This window comes from Diceros bicornis, chromosome 15 (assembly GCF_020826845.1).
Source record: "Diceros bicornis minor isolate mBicDic1 chromosome 15, mDicBic1.mat.cur, whole genome shotgun sequence".
In the NCBI taxonomy this organism is placed as follows: Eukaryota; Metazoa; Chordata; class Mammalia; order Perissodactyla; family Rhinocerotidae; genus Diceros; species Diceros bicornis.
Window position 1 is genome coordinate 21,349,936 of NC_080754.1, and position 26,328 is coordinate 21,376,263.

At 34.6% G+C, this 26,328-nt stretch overlaps 1 protein-coding gene across 2 annotated transcripts in view; it reads right to left on the reverse strand.

Moving 5' to 3' along the window:
• GSK3B (glycogen synthase kinase 3 beta) overlaps positions 1 to 26,328 on the reverse strand; it is a 202,135-nt gene that overhangs the window by 49,246 nt on the left and 126,561 nt on the right. For both annotated transcript variants that reach the window (XM_058555863.1, XM_058555862.1), the window contains exon 7: positions 23,398 to 23,495. In XM_058555863.1, the coding sequence (XP_058411846.1) occupies positions 23,398 to 23,495 (98 nt within the window). The remainder of the gene's footprint in view (positions 1 to 23,397; positions 23,496 to 26,328) is intronic.

The following is a 26,328-nucleotide window of genomic DNA, read 5'->3' on the forward strand; positions in this document are numbered from 1 at the left end:
TGCCCATCAAGGGACGAATGGATAAAGAAGATGTGGTATATATACACAATGGAATACTACTCAGCCATAAGAAACTATGAAATCCAGCCATTTGTGACAACATGGATGGACATTGAGTGTATTATGCAAAGTGAAATAAGTCAGAGGGAGAAGGTCAAATACCGTATGATTTCCTTCATTAAGTAGTAGATAATAACAAAAATAAACAAACACATAGAGACAGAGATTGGATTGGTGGTTACCAGACGGGAAGGGGGCAGGGAGGAGGGAGAAAGGGATAATTCGGCCCATGTGTGTGGTGATGGGTTGTAATTAGTATTTGGGTGGTGAACATGATGTAATCTATGCAGAAATAGAAGTATAATGATGTACACCTGAAATTTATACAATGTTATAAACCAATGTTACTGCAATAAACAAAAAATTAAAAAAAAAAAAATAAAACTTACTAACCATGCCATCAGAAAAAAAACAAAAAACAAAAAACAAAAAAACAGCATGGTGCTGGCACAAAAACAGACACACAGAACAATGGAACAGAACTGAAAGCCCAGAAATAAAATCACACATCTACGGCCAGCTAATCTTCGACAAAGCAGCTAAGTACATACAACGGAGAAAGGGAAGTCTCTTCAATAAATGGTGCTGGGAAAACTGGACGGCCACATGCACAAGAATGAAAGTAGATCAGTTTCTTTCACCATATACAAAAACTAACTCAAAATGGATCAAAGACTTGAAGGTAAGACCTGAAACTATAAAACTCCTTGAAGAAAATACAGGCAGAACATTCTTTGACATCAGTCATAGAGGGATCTTTTGGAATCCCATGTCTACTCGGACAATGGAAACAAAAGAAAAACAAGTGGGACTTCATCAGATCAAAGAGCTTCTGCAAGGCAAATGAAACCAGGATCAAAATGAAAAGACAACCTACCAGCTGGCAGAAAATATTTGCAAATCATATATCCAACAAGGGGTTAACCTCTATAATATACAAAGAACTCACACAACTGAACAATAAAAAAACCAAACAATCCAATCAAAAAATGGGCAGAGGATATGAACAGACATTTTTCCAAGGGAGATACACAGATGGCCAACAGGCACATGAAAAGATGTTCAACATCACTAATCATCAGGGAAATGCAAATCAAAACTATACTGAGACATCACCTTACACCTGTTAGAATGACTATAATCACCAAGACAAAAAATAACAAATGTTGAAGGGGTTGTGGAGAAAAGGGAACCCTCGTACACTGCTGGTGGGAATGCAAACTGGTGCAGCCTCTATGGAAAACAGTATGGAGATTCCTCAAAAGATTAAAAATAGAAATACCTTATGATCCAGCTATCCCACTACTGGGTATTTATCCAAAGAATCTGAAATCAACAATCCAAAGAGGCTTATGCACCCCTATGTTCACTGCAGCATTATTCACTATAGCCAAGAAGTGGAAGCAACCTAAGTGTCCATCGACTGATGGATAAAGATGTGGTGTATACATATACAATGGAATACTACTCAGTCATAAAAAAAGACAAAATTGTCCCATTTACAACAACATGGATCAACCTGGAGGGTATTAAGTTAAATGAAATAAGCCAGACAGAGAAAGACAAACACTGTATGATTTCACTCATATGTGGAAGATAAACTAATGCACAGACAGAGAGAACAGGGGGTTACCAGGGGGAATGGGGTTGGGGGGTGGGCACAAGGGGTGAAGGGGCACATTTACATGGTGACTGACAAACAATAATGTACAACTAAGAGTTCACAATGTTATAAACTATTATGAGACCAACAAAAAAAAATTTTTAAAAAGATATGACCAGGGCCGGCCCCGTGGCTTAGCGGTTAAGTGCGTGCGCTCCGCTGCTGGCGGCCGGGGTTCGGATCCCAGGCGCGCGCTGATGCACCGCTTCTCCGGCCATGCTGGGGCCGTGTCCCACATACAGCAGCTGGAAGGATGTACAGCTATGACATACAACTATCTACTGGGGCTTTGGGGGGAAAAAAAAAATAATTAAAAAAAAAGAGATATGACCAGACACGTCACCAAAGAAGACACAGAGATGGCAAATAAGCACATGAAAAGACGCTTAAGGTCATTAATCATTAGGGAAATGCTAATTAAAACTACAAGATACCACCTACACACCTACTTAGAAGGCTATATGAAAAGACTGACTATGTATACCAAGTCTTGGTGAGGATATAGAGCAACTAAAATTCTCATCCACTGCTGGTGGAAATGTAAAATAGTACAGCACCTTAGAAAACACTTTGGCAGTCTGTTAAAAAGTTAAACATATACTTACCATATATCCAACATTCTCACTCCTAGGTATTTACCCAAGAGAAATGAAAGCACATGTCCATACAAAGACTTGCACACAAATGTGCATAGCATCTTTTTTGCAATGGCTGAAAAGTGGGAACAACTCAAATATCCACAACAGGTGAATGAATAAACAAATGGTAGTATATCCACGAAGTGGAACACATTAAAAAAACAACAATGTGGAAGAATCTAAAAACAACTACACTGAGTAAAAGAAGCCAGACCAAAAAGAGTACCTACTGTATAATTTCATTCACATGGAATTCTAGAAAATTTTCTGTCCACAGTGATAGAAAGAAGATCCATGGTTGTGAGGGGCTGGAGGGAAGTATTAAAAAGAGGTACTAGGAAATTACTGGGCGTGATGAATACGTTCATTATCTGGATTTCACGGTGATGGTTTCATGGGTGTATACATATGTCAAAACTTACCAAATTGTATAATTTAAATATGTGCTTTATTGTATGTCAATTATACCTGTAATAAAAACTTTCAGAAATTATTTAAATATGAGAATACATAAAGTTTGAGTAAGACAGATGCTAAGAACATTCTGAACTATAAAGCTATAGTATTATTTGTCAATATAAATCAAAAGGGAATCTAGTTAACCATAAACTGACCTTTAATTGCCTGTAAGATAATTTCTGAGCAAACTCCTGATGTTATTGGAAAGAAAATAAAAAGATGTATAACAATAATCTATATTATAACACATCATTCTAACTCCTATTTCTAACATTGTTCTGGGGGAAAGCTCACTCTTAGGGCACTGGAAACACATCTGCAGTTATATGACCTCCCTTCCTTCTTGTAGTAGAATTCCAGCTTTACCGAGAGGAGTGAGGAAGGAAATCTCTGGCCTTTGTAGCTGTATCAGACATTTATAAGTCAGGAACTATCCATACTTAAAATATGAAGTCTAAAAAGGAATTTTAACTTAGTTTTTATTTTTAAATAATAAAGCATGCACTTACATTCCATATCAAACCCTTGATGAAGGGTGTGTGGATGTGTTTGTGTGTCCACGTATGTGTGCACATGTACTGGGAAAGAAGGAGTGAAAAAGAAGGAGAGTGAACTTATCAATAAGTCTGCCCCCAAATGCAACTCCATCGGATTCTTTTAAGTGCTAAAGTAAAACAACAGCAACGACGTGAATAAATGAGCATTTAAAAATGCATACCCTTCAATGACCCTACAACCTACTAATTGCATTTTAAGGTATATACGACCTAGAGAAACTCTTGACACATCCAAAGCAACATTGTTTTTAATAATAAAATATTGCAGGCAAAAGCAAAAATCCCAAAGTAGAAGTAATAGATAAACTGTGGTATAGTCATACGATAGTATACTAACTAGCAATGAAAACGAATGAAGAAGAGCTACACACACCTTATGGATGAAGGTCATGCAGTGGTGAGTTTTCACTCAACAATGAATACATACAGTATGAGTGCCTTATGTACAGTTTAAAAATAGGCAACACTAAACTATATTTTAGTTCACATAGTAAAACCATGTAAAACTAAATCAAAAGCATGGGACTATTCATTAAAAAAATCAAGTGCAGTTTAGCTTAATAGAGAGGGGGTAGGAGGAGGAACTGTGACTGGGATGGGGCATAAGTAGCTCCTCTAACTCTAATTCTTAATATGAGTGGTAGTTACATGGAGATTAACTTTGTTATTGTGCTTTAAACTGAACAGATTTTTACATATTTTTGCATTATGATATATTTCACAATAAACAAAATGACACTTAAGAAATGCTCACTCTCAAAAAGTGAGTATTTGTTGTGCAGTCCCCCTCTATTTATTCAGTACTTTGTTAACACAAGATCGTCCTAACTCCCTACAAGTTGCTAAGAATGCCAAAAGGAATGCAAGTTGTATGATGTCCATTAGTAAATGTATCCTTTTACCACATGGAGAGAGATCACATGGATTTATGAGCCATTTGGCTAACTTTTCAATAAGACCTATGTAAGAGAATTCAAGAGTTACAAACCACATAATGAAAAGGCAAGATGGACCTTGAAGTGAATGTTACAATTGTACATTTTTTACTATAATCTAAGAATATTCCCAATGGAAGTAAATCTGTGAAATACACAATAAAACAGCTGAGAAACATATGCCATATACAGGTTTGCTTAACACACAAACTTTTAATAATTTATTTAATGTGAAAGCAAGAAGGTACACTACATGTGTGCATATATTCACTCCCACATCCTCTCTAAATTCACTGTCTCATAGCTATTTAAATCTAAACATTTACCCAAAATTTTATAATGAAAAATTTCAAACATACAGAAAAGTTGCACCTTTTTTTTACAGTGAAAAACTCCCTTCCCCTTATACCAACTACGCAGATTCTATGATTAACATTTTACTATATTTGGTTCATCACTTTTCCACTGTTCTATCCATACATCAATCTACCCTATTTTTTGATGCATTTCAAAGTCAGCTGCAGACACTAGTACACGTCAACATACATATAATTAACAAAGGTTCAATATTTATGACTTTTTATTCTAAGCATTTTTTACATACCTAGAATCCTCCTTTAATATACACCAGTGCATGGATGTGGAACATCTTTTATCACAATGGGAAATAATCTGCTTTGATGAATAGCGATGATATAAAAAAGATTCCTAATTATACTTCTAACTGTTGGTCAGAGTTTAACTGTGTTCTTTGCCTTCAAAATACGGATATTTGTGACTTTTAAGAAGCCTAACTACTAACTAGTAAATGGAATCATTGATATATTCACTATTAATTATTTAAAAGCAATTAACCAAATAAATTAGTCTGCCAGCACCAAGTGGCAATGGGGATCTTATTCCTTTGTTACAGCCACATGATCTTGAACCATTAAGGCTACTAGAAGGGGAAATAGAGATTCTAACATTACAGTATGTTCTATGTTTAATTTCTCTTGCCAGATATTCAACTACTATAACCATTATTCCATTCTTTTTCTTTTTTTTTCTTTAATCTTAAAACTAGGTTCTCCCCAGGCTGGCTAACAGAGATGGAAACTAGACGAGAGACCCTCTGGTCCAGGAATCTGCAAATTTTTTCTGTAAAGGGCTAGAAAGTAAATAATTTAGGCTTTGTGGGCCACAGAGCTTCCGTCACTACTCAACTCTGCTGCTGTAGCACAGAGCAGCCATAAACAAAAGTTTGCTTATAAAAATAGGCAGCAGACTGTATTTGACCCCTGGGCCCTCGTTGCCAGTCTCTGATCTAGTCTAAACATTTTTAGAGATGAGAAAAACTGAGGCCCAGAAGGAGTAACTTCTCAGAGGTCAGAACTAATTAGAGGCAGAGCTAGGACATAATTTAAATCTCATCAGTGGCAAACCAATTCTAGGAGATGGCACCAAAGAATCTTTTTATTGGACTTAGTTAAAGAGCAAACAATTTCAGTTTCTAATTTTGGTAGTTGTGAAAAATATTGATGCTATTAAACATGAAGGAATAGAGCTAGAAGAGAAAATAATATTTAAGGCATTCAAGAAGAACCTGGAGGAGTTCTCCACCAAGTGGTGGATATTAGGTATATCATTTAGAACAGAGTTCAAGGCTAGAAAAATAGCTTTGGTAGTACCTGACGTACAGGTGTTAGGCGGCTGCAACAGTGTATAACAGGCAAAGGAGGTTGAAAGAGAAGAATGCTAAAGGTGGGGACCTACAGGACAGAAATATAAGGAAAAAGGGAAATATAAAAAGAAGGCTGTGACAGAAGTCTGAGAGACTGGAAGAAGCCCACGGACAATGATACCATGGAGGCCAAGGAAAGTGAACATTTAAAGGACAGAAAGGTAGGTATCTTATGACACAATGAGCCCTGGTAAAATAAAGCCCAAAAGGTATTCACTGCAGCTGGCCATGAAGACTCCCTTTCTGACCTTGGTGAGATCAGTCATGAGAAGAGCAAGCAGACCATAATCATCCGAAATGAGCAAGTGGAGACAGCATACGTAAATTCTCCTTTCAAAAGGCACATCAAGGAAGGAAAGGAGAGAAAGAGAAGAAATAGTTATTGAGCACCCACTAAAGAGCTATGTAAGAGTTCTTTGCTAGGTGTATTAATTTTCTTTCCTCATTTAAACTTTATAGACACTCTATTACCTCATTTTACACCTAAAAGAAACCTAAGGTTGAATGAGGTAAACTGACTTCTCAAAGTTACAGATTGTCAGTGGCAGACACAGGGTTCAAATGCATGAGTAGCTGACTCCCTAAAACGGTCTACTCAATATTAAGGGCAGAAACAGGAGAAAGATTTTTAAAAATAATTTTGAGAAAACCACTTTCTTAAACTTCACTGATTATACCATGAAATGATACCTTAATCTCTTTGAGTTGTGTAGTCTATATTAAGATTTTATAAGATCACAAGACTACAATTATATAACTTTAAAAAAAAGTTAGACATTTCTTGACAACTTAAAAAAACATAATTTAAATAAAATCTACCCATATTGTGGTAATTCAATTTAATAAAAAGAATATCTTGAACTGTCAATATTATAGATGTTAGGCAAGAGAAGAACAATATGAAGCAATATAGGCATCTAACTGGCTAAATAAGATCAAAAAGTGTTAACAAATCTCAATTTACAGATTTTTGTAAAAATTCTTCTAATAATTTAGCAATTTTGATAAATCATTCAGGCTTCTTTAGCTATAGACTCTCACTATAAATTCCATGCTTATTCATGCTTAAGTATATTTGTAATACCAAACATATAAGTTTAGTATTTTTGTCTGTTAGTAATTGTTTCACATCTGTAGAATTTTGATTGGAATGTTAGATGGTGGGCAAGTACTATGGATGTATATATTATGAGTAACTATAATTGAAAGAATTTTTAATTGCAAGGCTTAAGCTGCAGAAACTGCTGTTACTAAATTGCTTTAGATATAAATATTGTGCATATCTAACAGGGAGCCATAACTACTTTCAGGTGGTCAAATGTAAACTAAAAGCCTTATATAAAGTAGTGCAATTCTGTGTAACTTTGCATCAGTAGTTCAATAAATTTGGTATGTCATGCAAAGGCCTGCATTATTTAAAAAAAAAAAAAAAGACTATTAAGGACTTCTGCTTATAGTCACTACAAAGTAACTGATACTAGAACTTCCCTCCAGATGTAAAGAACTAGAAAAGTGACATACAAAACACTCTTTAAAGAAGGAAAATATGATCCAGAAGCAAGAGAAAAAAAAAAAAATTCAGTCAACAGACTCAGATCCAGAACTGACAGAGATGATAGAATTAGCAAATAAGGACTTTAAAACAGCTATTATAATGAGGAAAGAAATGGAAGATAAAAAAAGAACAAAATAGTAATTGTACAGTTGACAAATAAAATAGGTGAAATGAAAACTTCACTGGAGGTCTACAGCATATTAGACACCACAGAAGAAAGACAATCAGTGATCTTAAAAAAAAAAAAAAAAGGCAATAGAACCTATCAAAGCTGAAGCATGGAGGTAAAAAAGGCCAGGAAAACATATGCACATGTGATGAGAGTCTGAGAGGGGGTTGGGGGAACAGATGCAGAAAAACTAATTGAAGAAATAGTGGCCAAAATTTTTCCAAATTTGATGAAAATTCAATGAAAAGTTCAATGAAACCCAAGCAGTATAAACACAAAAAAATACCACACTAAGTCACAATCAACCAATAAAAGCCACTGAGAAAGGGAAAATCTTACCCTAAACACAAACAGACACATTATATACAGGGTTATCAACAGTAACAATGACAACTGACTTCTCATCAGAAGCAATGCAGGCCAGAAGAAAATAAAGACCTTTCTACAGAATGAAAGAAAAAAAGCTGGAAAACAAGCAATTCTATATCCAGTGAAAATATCCTTCAAAGGACATTTTTGGCAAACAAAAGCTAAGAGTTTGTTACCAGGAGATTTTCACTACAAGAAAGTACTTCAAGATGAAAGAAAAGGATTTCAAATGACATTCCTATCTACACAAAGGAATAAAGACCACCAAAAATAGTAACTACGTGGCTAAATGTATGACATTTCCCCCTTGCTTTTAAGTTTCTTTAGAAGAAACTGAATGTTTAAAGCAAAATAATACAGTATTGTAGTAGTAAAATGTATGACAACAATAGTACAAAGGACAGGAAGGGGAAATGGAAATATACTGTCGTAAGGCTCTTACTTTATAAGTGAAGTGGTATATTATTACTTGTAGACTGTGATAAAGTAAAGATGCCTATTTTCAATCCTAGAACAACCTCTAAACATGCAGCAAGGAGGTAAATAGGAAAAGTAAAAAATACTCATTATATCCATAAGGTGGCAGTGAAAGAGGCAAAAAAATGAAATAAATATCAAAGTGGAATACTTAAACCCAACCATACTGATAATTACATTTAATGTAAATGGTCTAAACACTCCAATTAAAAGGCAGAAATTGTCTAACTGGATAAAAAAAGAAGACCTAAGTATATACTGTCTGTAAGAAATGAACTTTATATATAAAGACACATAGGTTAAAAAGATAGATCATGCAAACACTAATTATAAGAAAGATAGAGGGGCTGGCCCCGTGGCTGAGCGGTTAAGTGCGTGCGCTCCACTACTGGAAGCCCGGGTTCGGATCCCGGGCGTATACCAACGCACCGCTTCTCTGGCCATGCTGAGGCCACGTCCCACATACAGCAACTAGAAGGATGTGCAACTATGACATACAATTATCTACTGGGGCTTTGGGGGGAAAAAAAAAAGGAGGAGGATTGGCAGTAGATGTTAGCTCAGAGCCGGTCTTCCTCAGCAAGAAGAGGAGGATTGGCATGGATGTTAGCTCAGGGCTGATCTTCCTCACAAAAAAAAAGAAAAGAAAGATAGAGTGCCTACATTAATAACAGAAAATGTAGACTTCAAGACAAGGAAATTAAAAATAAAGAGAGACATTTCATAATGATAAAAGTAATTTTAAGACTAGTTTTAAGACCATGTGTTGATGAGAATCTAGAACATGGGAACTCTCATACGTTGGTGGTGGGAGTGAAAAATATTAAAACTGCTTCGGAAAACAGTTTGGTAATTTCTTATAAAGTTAACATACACTTATCATATGACCAGCAATTTTAGCCCTAGCTTTTTATTGAAGATAAATATAAACATATGTTTGCAAAAATACTTGTAAACAAACATTCATAGCAGCTTTACCCATAATAGCCAAAAACCAAAAACAAGTCAAAAGTCCATCCACAGGTGAATGGATAGACAAATTGTAGTATATTCATAGAATAGAATACAACTCAGCACAAAACAGAATAAACAGGTGATATAAGAAACAACATGGATACATCTAAAAAACATGATGTTGAGCAAAAAAAGCCAGATAAAAAAGAAACATACTATCTGACTGCACTCATATGAAATTCTAGAACAGGAAAAACTAATCTGTAGTGACAGAAAGTAGACCAATGGTCACCTAAGACAGAAGATGGGTGACTGAAAACAAACAGGCATGAACAGGATGATCAACTATCCTGGTTTGCCTGGGACTATCCCAGCAAAACTCTCAGTCCTGGACAAACTGGGACGTTTGTTCACCCCAAGCAGTACACAGGAACATTTTGGGGTGATGGAAATCTTGACCAGGATGGTGCTTATATATGTCTGTTGAAACTCATTAAACTGTACAATTAAAATGGCTACATTTTATTCTATGTAAATTAGATCTCCAGGAAGCTGATTTAAAAAGTAAAACAGACCGTTATGTAATTTGTGATGCCTTTACTACACTGAATACAACCAGATGTTAATCGTTCTTATGTTGCTATTTTGAGGCTAACATTAAAAGTATCAGTCTGTCAAACTGTAAAATCAGAGTTATTTTATACATAATATGTACAGTCTTTAAGAAAGCAAAGGTATGATTTAAGATGCAAAGGAACATAAGAATGCAAAAGTAGGACATAATCAAGAGGCATTTAAAAAATTTTTTTCAGCCTCTTAAGTCATTCACTCATTTAAAACACTTACTGAGTTTCCTATCCCCAAGGAACTCTAGGGCAGAGAGATTTGTACATAAATCAACTACAATCAGTCAACATCAGTACAACAAAATAAGCATAGATTATGTATGAGACGAAAGTGCTACACTGCTCTGGAGTGAGGAAGGGACTCAGGAAAGGATCTGGAAGGAGAGAGAAGAGCTGATTTTACCTGAGGACTCTAGGAAGCAGATGAGTCAGAAGCACATTCTTTGCAAGCTAGGTATGAAGTGGAAAACAGCATGATTTAAATAATTGTAAAGGCTGAGTGCTAAGAGAGAATAAGGATTAGATGATGGATGGATGGCAACATTAGAGGCTGAAAGGTAAACAAGTAATAGATTATGAAAAGCCAAGATTCTGAATGCATCACCATCTGCAATCAATACCACAAACCTAAGACATTTTAACATATCAACTATGCTATTTCTACCTCTGACTGCATCTTTAAGTTTTTATTAGGTTCAGAGTCTATTTCTACCTGATTTACTCCAGCTGAATTATATATTTGGAAGCTTTGAAATCATACAATTGTACTTTTTTATTTTATAGATTAAAAAAGGATCTTTGAGATGAACCTCATCATTTCTGACAGAAAACAAGTCTTGAGCGTTACCTTAAATTTTAAGAGACAGAAATACAATAATTTTCTTCCAAAACTTTTAGACTAAGGATATACTTTTTTTTTTTAAACTTATTTCTGGATCTTCTAAAAACTGAGTTTCTCCATGACTTAAAGGAAACAAAACTGCACATAAATGTTTTATGCACTTTTCTGTAAGTATGATATCTCACACAATAAAAACGAGAGGGGATGTTAAAAATTGTCACACCATTGGGAAGAGTATGTATTCTCTGTTATCTATTATTAGAATAAGACCTTTCCATTCATTGCAAAAAAGTACCTTTTCTTTGGTTCACCATCATAGAACATCATGGGAGGTGGCGGGTGGAAAGATCCAAAGAATCAGAGATCAGCCTGCCACATCTCTTTGGATATGCTGTTCATGTCATATGATTAAATCAATCATTTCATTTGTACCTGGTCCCATCCATGTTTGTTGTAACATTTTTCATCTAGTTATAAATTTATTCAGACACTGATAAATATCAAATCAGGAATTATGATTTAGTTCTTCAAAGAAATAAAACAAATCCAAGAATCATCCAACAGCTATGAAATACAAGTATTTCTTTCACAGCCTTGCTTTTTAATAGCTCAACACCAGAGGTCGCCAAACTTCAGTAACTGAGCTGCACGTGCACCCTTTAAAGCAGGGCGAAGTAAAGAAATCCTACTAGAAATTTGTTACTCCTCTGCTTAAAATCCTACAATGGCTTCCAACCGCCTACAGGCTAATGTGGTCTGGCCACTGCCAAAGCTCCAGTCTTCCTTCTAGTAGACTCATATTCTACTATCCTCACCATTCAGAACCTTAAGCTCAAACCATAAAGAAACATGTAATAGATCTGATTTCACTAAGCATCTTTGCCCAAACTCATGCATATGTCCTCCACTCCTTTCCTCTCCCTAAAGGGTGAATACCTTTCCATGTTTCAAGATTCAGCTCAAGAAAGATTCAGCTCAAGAATTACCTTTCTTATGAAGCCTTTCCAGATAGCACTACCTCCAAATAGCACACTTCTGCCTTTGTACTCTGCTCAGACTTCTGGAATAATACCTGCCTTACTCTATTGCCCTCAGTTGTTCCTCTCCTCCCCTCAGTCTCTGAACTCCTTGAGGGCAAGGACCGTCTATGTTCTAGCCCAACACCTAACAAAAATAGCTCACTAAATCAACACGTAGTTTAAGGTGGGATGCACCCTGAAAGACTAAAAGGATGTATGGTCAGGTCTATATATAATGAATTCAATAAAAACTCGTTAAATGAAGTGGATATAAATTATATAACACAGAGGCAAGAGAGAGAACATGTAGCATGGTTGAATAATTAAACATCTTCATTTCTTTTCTGCATAAAAGAACTGTTTATTCAATTTGGATAACTGTCAGGTTGGCTGCCTATACCACAAGCTTCAGAAATTTCTCTAATTAGAAAACTAGAAAACATGCCACCGAGCTATTCTATTTCAAAATATCAGTATCTAATGGCATTGGAATCACTATTACACTATTCACTTTCAGAGGACTGATATAAAATGTTATTGCCTCTGGTAGTTCCCTAAAATTTACAGGTTTTTCTTTTTTAAATCTATTAGATATGGGTGGGTAGCTAAAATACTTAACTCTCAACACACGCATATTTTATCAATTTCTACCTCTCCCCTATTAACAGATGATTGAAATTTTGGCATAAAAAGCCCTTTTTTTGGTGGTGCAATGTTTCTTTCTTAAGGTTTTCCTCTGATTTCCAAAAGCCAGGGAACAAAAAGCTACATAATAAGCAGTAGTCTTAAAACCCCATTAGGAGCTTTAGTGAAGAAAAGGAAGAAAAGAGCAGCAAGTTGTCATGTTATTTGAACACAACTAAATTTGGCTAATTTAAAGTATGTATTCAGCCTAGGGAGGGTAAATTAGTATAAGAGGGTCCTTTACGTCTCCACGCCCTACTCCATTCACTCTTTCTTGTGCCATCTGTCACTTAACTGAACTTGATCTGCTCCCCCTCCCTTTTTGGGGCCCAGAGGGTGGGAGGTACAAACATGAGAAGTTCTCTGGAGTACTTTGCAAAACTATGGTCAGAGTTTATTGCCTTCCTTAAAATACAGTGGAAACAGCAAAGCTACCTTATCAATAGTTCCACAGTAGATGCCCTCGCTCGAGTCTTTTTTTTTTATTTTTCATTTTTTTTTTTAATTTTTTGTTTATTGCAGTAACATTGGTTTATAACATTGTAAAAATTTCAGGTGTACATCATTGTACTTCTATTTCTGCATAGATTACACCATGTTCTTTTTTTTTTTAACAACAGCTTTATTGAGATGAAATTCACCCCTTTAAAGTATACACCTCAGTGGTTTTTTAGTATATTCACAGGGGTGTACAACTCTCACTGTTATCTAATTTTATAACATGTTCATCACCCCAAAACGAAACCCTGTACCCATGAGCAGTCATTCTCATTCCCATGCCCCCATCTCCTGACAACCACTAATCTAATTTGTCTCTACAGATCTGGACATTTCATATAAACGGAATCACTTAACATGTGGCCTTTTGTGTCTGACATTTTCTTTATCCCATCAGCTGATGGACATCTGAAACGTTTCCACTTTTCGGCTAGCAATAATGCTGCTATAAACATTTGTGTACAAGTTTTTGTGCGGACATGTTTTTAATTCTCTGAGGTATATACCTATGAATGGAACTGCCGGGTCATATGGTAACTTTATGTTTAATATTTTGAGGATGTGCCAAACCATTTTTGGTTTGCACCATTTTACAATCCAACCAGCAATGTATGAGGGTTTCAACTGCTCCACACCCTCATCAACATTAGTTATTATCTTTTTATTTTAGCCATTCTAGTGAATGTGATGTAGTATTCATTACGGGATTGATTTGCACTTCTCTAAGGATGTTGACCATCTTTTTTCGTGCTTACTGGTCATTTTGTATGTCTTCTTTCAGAAATGTCTATTCAGATCCTTTGCCCATTTTTTAATTGTGCTGTCTTTTTATTGTTGAGTTGTAAGAGTTCCTTATATATTTTGGATGCAAGTCCCTTATCATATACATGAGTTGCAAAAATTTCTCCCATTCTGTGGGTTGTCTTCTAACTTTCTTGATGGTGTACTTTGAAGCACAAAAGTTTTTAATTTTGATGAAGTTCAATGTTATCTACTTTTTCTATTGTCATCTGTGCTTTTTGTGTGTGTCATATCTAAGAAACCACTGCCTAACTGAAGGTGACAAAGGTTTACACCTATGTTTCCCTCTAAGCGTTTTATAGTTTTGGCTCTTGCATTTAGGTCTTTGATCCATTTTGAGTTAATTTTTGTATATGGTGAGAGGTAGGGGTCCAACTTCATTCTTTGCATATGGATATCTAGTTGCCTAAGCATCACTTTTAAAAAGACTGTTCTTTCCTCACTGAATTGCCCTGGAACCCTTGTCAAAAATCAAGTGACCATAAATGTAAAGGTCTAGTTCTGGACTCTCAATTTTACCCCATTGTTCTATATGGCTATGCTCATGACAGTACTATATTGTCTTTTTTTCTTTTTAGCTTTATTGAGGTATAATTGACAAATCTGTAAGACATATAAAGTGTATATTGTGGTGATTTGATACACATATACATTGTGAAAGGATTCCCACCATCTAGTTAATTAACTCATTCATCACCTGACTTTTTTTTTTTAATTGGTGAGAACATTTATGTTTTACTCTCTCAGCAAATTTCAATTAAATAATATGGTGTTACCAATTATAGATGTTTTACATTAGATCCTCAGACCTTATTCATCTTACAGCTGAAAGATTGTAGCCTTACCAACTTCTCTTCCTTTCCCCCACACCCCAGCCCTTGCCAACCACTTTTCTACTCTCTGTTTCTATAACTTTGACTTTTTTCTTGGATTCCACATATAAGTGATAACACGCAGTATTTGTCTTTCTCTGGCTGGCTTATCTCACTTAGCATAATGCCCTTGAGGTCCATCCACTGTCACAAATGGCAAGATTTCCTTCTTTCTCATGGCTGAATACTATTCCATTGTAGATGCACTGTCTTCATTACTGCAGCTGCGTAGTAAGTTTTGAAACGGGGAAGTACGAGTCCTCCAACTTTATTCTTCTTTTTAAAGATTGTTTTCGCCCTCATTCTTTTCTTTCTGAATAAAATTTTACGCTTGGAAACAATTTCCCACCTTCTCCCCCAAAAGGTGATTATTGTTTTGATTATGCACACTGTTCAACATAAAGTGAGAAAGTCATTCTTAGCTAATATATATTCACAGAAGTCAAAAGATCTTTTTTCCTAGGTGAATCTCTGCTAAAGTGGTATGCTCAAAGAAGGAGTATAAAATAGAAAAGGGAGGGGGGTCAGAATCTCTTGGGTTAAAAAAAACACAAAACACTATATTTCCCAAACTTTTAAAAACTACACACACTTTTGAGACTAAATATTTTAAATATCACCCAGCTCTTGCTTCCTTTGAGAATCACTAACACTATAGTTCTTTGAGGCACTACAAGCCAAGATTTTCTTCACGTCTTCCTTCTATCATATGTAGCAATAAAACATATAAAATTGTTTTATAAATATGAAATAGCACTCAGTATACTTTTACAAACCATAAATGTCCCTCTATAAGATTCCAGTGTTTCTTATATTTTTTCTACTACTCAACCATTAAGAATCATTGCTCTCAAAATTTCTAACCTTTTGCTAAAAAAGGAAGCAGAGATTCCTTACTAAAACATAGGTTCTGAAATCAGGGTCTAGATTATGAATGCTGCTAACCTGACAGATTTCTGTCCCTGTCCCATCTCTCACCTGCCCCTTGACATATTTTACAGATTACTCCAAAGAAAAATAATGTATTAAAACAGGGCCCTGAAATCAGGCAAACAAAATGCAACTGTGTAGAAGAATCTGCAGTTGATAAGTAAAGCGTATTATATTCCGAGAAGAGTAATCCTATGGACGCGTCTTTTGACTCAGGTCTTAAAATATAACTATCAGTAAATCAGTTCTGAGGTGACAATGTCATGAAACTTCATTTTGTGTGAAAAAAGTTTCTTTGCATAAATAAAACACACACTGGCAACTTAGTAAATCATTCTACACTGCTTGTTTAGGGGAAAGTGAAGATTTCAAATGGATACCATTATTCTCTAGTCAAAAGCTAAACTGGGCCACATTGCCAGGAAACCACTTTTCCATGCCTGGGCACACATACCTGTAAGTGTATAGAGATTTAACCAAGTATGAGTAAGTTACTCTAGAGCCAATAAAATTTCACAGTAGTAAGTTAAGTGATGTTTCTTTTGGTCTATGGAAAACATTATATTAACGTAAAAATGCAGTTGAGCAGTTATTACATTAAAATAATTATTTTAATGTCTCCTTTACTCATTCACTTATTTAAAAAATGTTGCTATCATACTCTGTGTATAATACCTATATTGCAGGCAGTTACTACAAATTGTAACCACAGTTTCTTGCACTTGTATAGGGATATTTAACCTAGGGTTCCTGGATGAGCTTCAGAAAGCCCAAGGATCATCTGAAATTATATGCAAAATTTTGGCATGTATGCATTTTTCTGGAGAAGAGTCCATTGCTATGAACAGATTTTCAAAGTGGTCCATGATCCAAAAGCTATTAAAAGTTGCCGCTCTAGTAAGTAATTAAAATGGAAAAATTTAAACAACACAAGAATGAATTAAGGAATCAAATATTTTGTTTATACATTACAATACAATATATATTACAAGTAAAAATCTGTACCATAATGTGTAATGAGATGTACTTACATGTTCTGGGGAGTGGAAAAGGAGACAGTAAATTTAATATGTGGTCCCTGCAGTCTGTTAACACAACAGCTTTATAATATGATAGCACAAGAAATGTCACCAGGTAATATATGATTAAATTCCAAATGTATGTTAGCAAAGATATATCATGAATCCATCAAAAAACTTAGGGGAAAAAAGGTATTTTATATTTATTAAATTTTGATTTAATAAATAGCTTAGACCTCTGTCTGAGAGACTATTTAATAGTGAAAATGTTAAGCCAGGAAAGGAGAGTAATGCACACACAGAGGTGTTGAACAAACCATAATATGGAGACAAGAAAAGTGAAAATCTAAAATGTTTACTAAACAAAAATGGTGAAAATAAGGTTGAGCTATACTTAAAAGCAAAGGAATCCACCATTATAACCTGGATTGCTTTAGATGAAGCACAATTAAACCTAGTCCAAAGACATCTCAAACTGATTAGGTATATTCATTGTAGTAAGATTTAGGGGCTGTCTCCTTTAGTCTGTGGTCACATTTTTTTAATACTAACATTTAGTAAATATGACTTAATGGGTTCTGGATACCAAGTTGACATGAAGGATCATATTGTTTTCCCCAGAGCTACAAAATTCCATGCATAGAGGACATCAATTGAGCTAAAGATGAATCAGATAGGATTTCCTTACTACCCAACCCCTCCTAGATATGGTGGTTGTAATAATGATCATCATCATAATCATCATCATCATCTTCCTAGGATTAATATAAGGTTTAAATGTGGTAACGTATAAAAAGTGCTTAGCCCAGTGCCTGACCCAGAGTAGGTCTCATTGAGTGGGAGCTTTTATGATTAGCAGTAGTTTCCCAAAATGTAGGCTTCTGAGGAGCCAGGTAATCACTGATCTCTTTGTCTAAATTATACTGCAAATAGCTATTGGTCAAATTGGAAGATCAAGAAAACAATTATTTAGGCAAACATTTGTAACAAAATGTGGCTCTTAACTCTATATAACTGTTTTTATTTGTTTACTAACAAAAGATTCTAGCATACAACAATTGAAAGCGTCTATTTTTTCATAGTTTCTATGATGCAAAAAGATAGGATTGTTTAAAAAAATCAACATCAACAGTAAAAAGTAAAAATTCTCTCCTTTCCCTCACCCCTTAATCCCACTCTCCACTGCTAAATCTTTTTCCTTCTCAATCTTTTCGACTGATAGACATCATAAGAAATGAAGTCCATTTACAGAGCTGTGATAACATAATCAAAAGATTATTTAGATCTCATCGTTTTCTACCTTCAAATTTCTTAAAATCTCTGCTAGAGGTAAGATTTTAGTGGCTCTTACCTGTGTAAGAGCTATCTATACAGATATCTAAATTGAGTAATTATTGCTAAGAGAAAATTAAACAGTAGTTTAGTAAAGTTGTTTAACAAGAGAAATTAAGTAACTTTAATTGCCTTATAAAATTTTAATATTGCAAATAATTTAAGTATCTATAAGTTTAATGTCACGTTTTTCTAAAAGAGATACATCCAAACTTAAAACGCTAGTTACTAAAACCATGAAAGCTATACTGAAATTCTATCATCAGGAGACTGACTAATTCTGCCCTAAAACTCTTCCACTAGAAAGCAATGGTCAAATTATTACTAAGCATAAGTAAATGTTTTTGGAATAAATGAAAGTATATTTCTAAGAATATTAATATATTTAAAACTTAAAATTCTACAGAATGGTTGGTTTCTTTTAAACTTTTAATTTTGTGGTATTTTAACCCAGAAACTGAACTCTGGACTGAAGCTTACCTTTCCTTATTTGAAATTTATGTTTTAAAATTTGGAAGGGGAAAAGAAACTATTAGTAAACCCTACAGCACTCCTAGATCTAGAACTTCCTAGACTGCTTCAATTTCAATCCATTTGGGGAATTCTGGGGACACCCGTCATTTATAAAAGAAAGTTAATGATCCAATCTTTGAGAGGCCAAATATATCATTCAAAGACAATAATATATCACTTAACCTTAATAACATTATTCTGTTCAGAATCAATTATATAATTCAGAATATAATCATACAGTGGAATCTATGCAGTCATTAAAAAAATCACTTAGTTAAAATATACTTCATGTGAGAAATACAATTAATTATACAGTAAAAGTCTACAAAACATTTGGCATTTTTGTTTAAACATATGTATAGAAAAGTATATCAAAATATTTATAGAAGTAAATGATGGCTTTTTTTTCTTTTGTTGATATCTGTGAGTTTGTCTGTTTTCTCAGTCTTCTGCATTGAGCATATAAAATTATAGCATATATATTTACAAAAAAAGTAATTGGCATAAAAAAATACTACCTTCTCCAAATCTTCAGAAGACTCTTTTCTAAATAAGCCCATTGCTATGACTGATGGCAGAGGTGCAAAGGACAATGCTACATCATTGAACCTACTACATTTGTGAAATTCCTGGTACAGGTTCTCCCAAAATGTTTTATTTTTCACCAGGTATCTGAAACCTACACCAGATATCTCTTGAGGTTATTTTAACTAGCATGTTAAGGAAGAATTTTTAAAAAAATCTTATTACCTGAGAAGTCCGTAACAGAATTTCTCTTTTCATAAATGCTTTGAAAATCCAAGCATTTTCTTGATATTCAGAGATTAACTGGCATAACGAAACGCCAATGTGATAATCCTATGTATTAAATCAATCTCAGAAAGGGTTCTTCATGCTTGGAAATAATTTTTCATGACTTTCAATTCCATTCTGCTTTGTCCTTTTATTCTGAAGATAACGTATTTGAATTATTCTAAATATTTTGCAAAAGCCTTCTTATTAGAAGGTAGGGAGGGTGGAGATGTAAAAGCTTAGCTAGAATGAGACAAAGTTAGCTCTATGTTACTCACACTGTAAATTACTGACACTGACATCAAGCCAATAAAATTGAATAAACAACATATGTAAGAATCACACTAACTTTTCCTATTAATTCCCAGGTAATTCTGAATTCATGAATAAACAATGGTCTAGCAGCTTAATTCAATTTAAGTCTTTACTGAAAACTATTTTGGTGTCCCTGGATACTAAAACGTAACAATAAAAGAAAGTTCCTGCTCAAAAAGTTTATAAAATAATGAGGCAAGTCTACCACATATAAAATTCATGAAGTTTGCTGTATAACTGTTCATTTTTTGCATAAACTCCAATTCAGAAAGAAAAGTATCTATTTTACTGAAGGGTCAGCTACTCCTAGATACTCTAGAGAAATCCCCAGGAGGTTTTCAAGAGAGAAAATGAAAAGAGAGCAGAAAAGGAAAGATTAACATGAATTCCCTACTTACCATAAGGATTAAGTGCTCATGACTATTATCTCAAAAAAATTGAGAATTGAACTGGGCACTTTTGAGCACCTTTCTTGGTTAGCAGTAATGATAATACTTGTTTAAAATATAAAATGTCTTAACAACATTTATCTTTGAAAGCTAACCTACACAACTTTTGTTTTCCAATTTACAACTTAGATCAGGAAAACTGAACAGTTACATCAGAACTAGTTATAAATTTTTATTTCAATGAAATATCACAGATATTCAATATTTAAGGAACAGATATATAGAATCAACAAGATTTAGAGCTATATTAAACACACATACAAAACTCCTACAATGTTTATTAACCTCCATGCAATAAAATTTAGAGCTATACTACCTACAGACACACACACCACAGCACAATGTCTAATAACCTCAATATAATGTATAACTTCAGATCACCAAATGGGTGGCAAACTAATGCTGATATTTTATCTATCCTGGGCAACCATCCTTAAGACTGTAAAAGGCCAAGATGCTGGATAGCCCAAAGTGCCCTGGGAAGCTAATTCCATTAAATTTTTTTTTAATTTTTCCATTAAATTTTTTAAACACCTTCAAAACATCTATAGACAGCGATCTTGAAACCACATTAGGGTGATGACTGTGTTCCTTATGTATAAATGCAAGATGTCAAGATAACACATAAATGAAAAAAGTATTTCATTTCAGAATTGGTCTACTCCTACAAATTGATCATGGACCAATTTGCAACAAATAAGCCCTAATGAAAATGAAGTCTTAAACCATCAAGAACAATCTGACAATTTCTACTAAAATCTATTAAATAAGCACAAACCACTAATAGCAGAAAATTGAACAATTTTGACAAAATTGACAAAAAGTCGTGGAAAAAACCTCTAAACTTAAAGGTTTATAAGATATGACAGCAAGCAGAAGATACGGACTTATCACAGATGCCCACTTAGCTTCTTGAGCAATTTCAGTTGTATCATGTATGAATTAATTAAAATTAATGACAATAAATCATCACAAAATTCTAAACTATAATCAGTAGGCAAATGACACAATTCTAATAAGCTAAACATACATGACAAATAGAATGGCAATATGCTCAGAGAACTGTAGTTTGGCGAGCTCAAATACATCAAGTGAAAGCCTGTGGCTAGAGGAAATGCTTACTGGTTGGACAAGAGCAGAGGTCAGCAAACTATGGCCTGATCTCTGTTTTTGTAAGGCCTACCAACTGAGAATTGATTTTACAGATAATCATCTACAATCAATTTGATGATAGGAAACAATAACTTTGAACTCCAATGAAGAGAAATGTTATAGCCTTCCAAAAAGAACTCCAATCTTCTAATTAGTAGACTTGTATCACAAAAAAATTGTACTCAGTTATTATTATAGTTTGAATTTCATTAACAAAAAATTTGTGGAAATTTGTTGTCTCTTTTGTTATATAACTATCTTTATGATACCCCTGATTTGTGTTTTAGCCCACAAAGCCTAAAATATTTTATCTAGCCCTTTACAGAAAAAAGTTTGCCAACCTCTGTATTAGAACATTAATTTGAATAATTAATTTCAGAAAACACAGAGATCCAACTATCTGAACTTAGATCTGAGTGTAGTGTGGGAATCAGGAAGAAAGTAGTGTGGGAATCAGGAAGAAAGCAGAAAGTTAAACAAAGGTTAAAAGTTCAATCTGAAACTAAGAGATGGTTACCAAAAAAAGACTGCAAATACCATAGAGGTCTCAGGTGCAAATTATAAGAAATTATATGGATAGTAAGGAAGATTCTTGATCACACACTGGTTTTTTCAACCACACACTGATATCTAGGCAAAATTGCCTTATCAAAAGTAACATTTTTTATAGAAAAAAGTACAAAGATTTTAAAATAACGTAATCATAGTTGTGTGCAGAACTGGTAAAAGGTACCGAGGAGTTATGACTCAGCACAATAAAAACTAAATTCAAGCTGTCCAGATACAGTACAGCCTGCATTCCCAAGCAGTGATCTGATGCTGGAAGTATTCAAGAAAACACTGGAAACCCATGTATCAGGAATATAACTAAGAAGGTTCTTGCATTGGATGGAGGATTGGATTACATGACCTCTAAGGGGATATTCAACTTTACACTTCTATGAAATATTTGGAGAATCAAGAATAAAGCCCAGGGGCTGGCCTGGCTGAATAGTGGTTAAGTTCTCGCACTCCACTTCAGTGGCCTGGGGTTCACAGGTTCGAAACCCATGAGTGGACCAACGCACCACTCATCAAGCCAAGCTGTGGTGGCGGCGGCCCACATACAAAATAGAGGAAGATGGGCACAGATGTTAGCTCAGAGCCAATCCTCCTCAGCAAAAAGAGGAAGACTGGCAACAGATGTTAGCTCAAGGCCAATCTTCCTCACCAAAAAAAAAAAAAAAAAAAAAAAAAGAATAAAGCCTAAAGGACAGTAGGTGGTGTTGCTTTGGCAAAACTGTAACCTTAGAATGAACCAATCTAGCAGTCTAAATATACAGACAATAGATTTTTTAAAAAGGGGTAGGAGCTTCTTTAAGATCTCAAATATCAAAAACTTTTTAAAATTACGTTTAAAAACTCAATTAAAATCTCAGCCCTACCATTCTTAAGAGACAATATTAATTCTAACATAATAGTATTTTGAATCTGGTGTTGTTAATAAAGAGGTTGACAGGCCTAATAAAGAAAATTATATTAAATCCATAAGTCAAAATTCTGCTTCTATCTGTGGTCTACTTGTATAGGCAGATATTCATCCTTTCATACTATAAATATTTATATATTGAATAAATACAAGCATTTCCTTTGTGCTCAGTAGAGTATGAGGAGCAGAGAGTACATGATTAGTAAAAATAGACATAGTTTATGCTTTTATTCAGTTTATATACATTTTAGTGATCTTACAGCTTTTAAGTACTTTAAATAACAGATATATTCCTTTCTTGCATTAGATATCCAAAACAGCTTTTCCAGAACCATACAATAGAAGAATAACTCAATTAGAAATCAAAAGGCTAGGTTCTCATACTTTCTACAGCTGAACTTGCTATGTGCTCGTGGGACATTTTCACCCTTTTGTTAAGTTTTTAATGGATGTGTATGTGTGATATAGATTCTTAAAATAGCAACAAAATTCCTTTCAGTTAAAAAATTCTGACTCAATCTTCTCACCTTGATTATTTCCACCAATTGATCCACACCACTGTCCCCTGGAAATATTGGTTGTCCTAGCAACAGCTCAGCCAACACACAGCCTGCAGACCATACGTCTGAAGATAGAAAACAAAGGTTTATTAATACCTCGTAGCTTAAGTTGCGTGGAAAAAATGTTTGTATACATTTTCTAATTTTACTTTGATCACAGAGTAAATATCACAAGCAAAAGACTGTATAATCCAAAACAGAGGAAAAAAGGTCATCAATCTATTCCTAAAGAATTTTTAAATTAAGTGTTAAACTTAATAAAGAGGAAACAAGGCCAATAAGAATATTCCAATAAAGGGTAAAGTCTATTTAATTATCAAATATCAGGTGTTCAAGTCTTTAACAAGCAAGACGGGATTACAGTGCCAAAACATAGGGCATGATTATCTACTTATCTTACTTAAAAATAAGTCAAAGTGACACAATCTCTGCACATTAGCAGGTACTCACAGAGTAGCAGCAAGCAAGAGTTCAATCTCCTGTACACAGGGTTTTACGCCAATGTAAATTCTGAGAAAAATTTTAAGACTCTAAAGGTTGATTTTTTGTTGTCATATGATTGACAGAAAAATGTGCTTAAATATATTATCCTTTTTAAATGCAAGGATAGAGGAATGTATTTTATTTCACAAATTACAAAATAATTTACTTTTAAGTCAAAGCGGAAACCTTAATCCTGAGAGAAAATTTTAAAAAATAATTTAACTAATAAATTTTAATAATCTGTAAATTTAACAAATTAAAAACTAATTTAAAGCATACATCCTGGCTTACCCAAGACAGTCCTAGTTTAGATCTATTGTCCTGGGATAATTACTAACAGTATCCTCCTCTCTTAAAAGTCTTACCAAATGGGAAGATAAATTATATGATGACTCTTATTTATAGCCCACCATTAAGACTTCCTGCAAGGAAAAGCTAATTTTCAGTTTCTGGATGCCTGAGATTCCTGGGTTTTGTATGAACCAACAATCAAGTGCTTTAGGGAGAAGAACATACATCATTGCTGGGCTTTCCCATCTATCAGTAGGGAAAGAGAAGAATAGTGAACAGCAAGGGGAGAGCAAATAATTTAAGAAGTCTGATATGGTGAGATGCACTATCAAGAGGGATTGGAAATCTCTGCTCCAGTGACTACTTTTTACTGACCTAGAAAAATAATGACACAAAATTAATTGAAGAAATTCAAGTTGATTTTGTCCAGTTCCAAGCAATGATAATCAAGACATTTTGCAAACATAGACCAAAAGAGCCCTCCTCGATATATTAGGAAATTGTTAAATGAAGCAAATATGAAAACCCACTAGGAAATCTTCACGTCACTGAAAGCCAATAGTAATACTAACTCTTACATCCAGTGGAAAAGATGTATCTCTTTATTAATGTAAATACTTTATGTTGATCTAGGTTTAAAAATATCCCCTTACCTAGCTAATTAGATGGAAGGCAATATGCGTGCACTTCTTTCCTCTATAATACAGAATAATTCATCTCAGAAGATAAGGCTAGAAAAATTGCAGGGGAATAATTACACTTTCATAAAAAACCCATAAGAAACACTTTCTTAGGCTGGATTCAGCTACAAATATGGGAGACAAGGAGTAAAACATTAAGGAATACTATTGCTTAGTGGTTACCACAGATTAATAATCAAAAGATTCAGGTGGCAACTATATTACTGGTCTTCAGTTAACGTTAACTCAGCGGCTGGCCCGGTGATGCAGTGGTTAAGTTCGCACGCTCCACTTCCGCGGTCCGGGGTTTGCGGGTTCAGATTCCGGGCGCGGACCCATGCACAGCTTGTCAAGCCACGTTGTGGCGGCATCCCATATAAAGTAGAGGAAGATGGGCAGGTATGTTAGCCCAGGGCCAATCTTCCTCAGTAAAAAGAGGAGGATCAGCAACAGATGTTAGCTCAGGGCTAATCTTCCTCACACACACACAAAAAAACAATTAATGTTAACTCAGGCAAATTACTAAAACCAAGATATTTATTACTCACTTTCTGGGAGATACTAAAATCTCTAGTGTTTATTTCATAGGACAAATGGATGATATTCTCCAAACAGAATAAAACAACTCAAAAGAAAGCATAAAATATAAGTGCTTTGGCCCACTGTATTTTCTGGTTATTTGGGGTTTAAGCCAAAATAGTATTGTTTCATACTTAACTCTGATTCGTGGTAAAAGCAATCTTTCAAGACCATCCTGTTTAACATATTTACTTCACAGATAAGGAAATTAAGGCTCAATAGAAAGTTCCTGAATAGCAGAGCTAGGCCTGGAACCCAATATCAATTCCCAATCAAGACACTACTGTCTTGAAAAACTGTCTCACTGTCACAGGATAACTGTTTCTTCAAGGGTCTGTAAACTTAATTCCTTGCCCTGAAGAAGCCATTTCTTCTCATTCTGCCATTTCTCAGTAAGTCAATATAATCAGAGCCATCAGCCTTAGCTCTGATTATATCCAATTATGACAATAATCTAGCCAGAACTCCTAGCTCCTCCTTCACTTCAAACATCTTTGTTAAAAATATTTCTAAAATGTACCTGTATTAGTACACTTCTAAATATCTTCGGTTTTGTCTGTTTACAAATCTTCCAGAATCTTTAGAGCCAAGTATCCTAAGTCTAAAAAGGGAGGCCAAATCTAGGCTTGTTAGGGTTCAAAAGGCCCCAGCTGAATCAGTGGTATACAGTGAGTCCTAAGCCTAGAAAATCAGAATCTGGCTTTAGCCATGCAAAGGAAGCTACTGGAAAGCAGGTACTCATAACATCCACAGAATTGGTTCCTAATAGAGAAAACAGACTACACTGCCCTTCTTTTGTACAAAGATTCCAAAGAACTGCTAGGCACAGGGATATTTATAGAAGTAATGCACTCTTAAGAGGGAC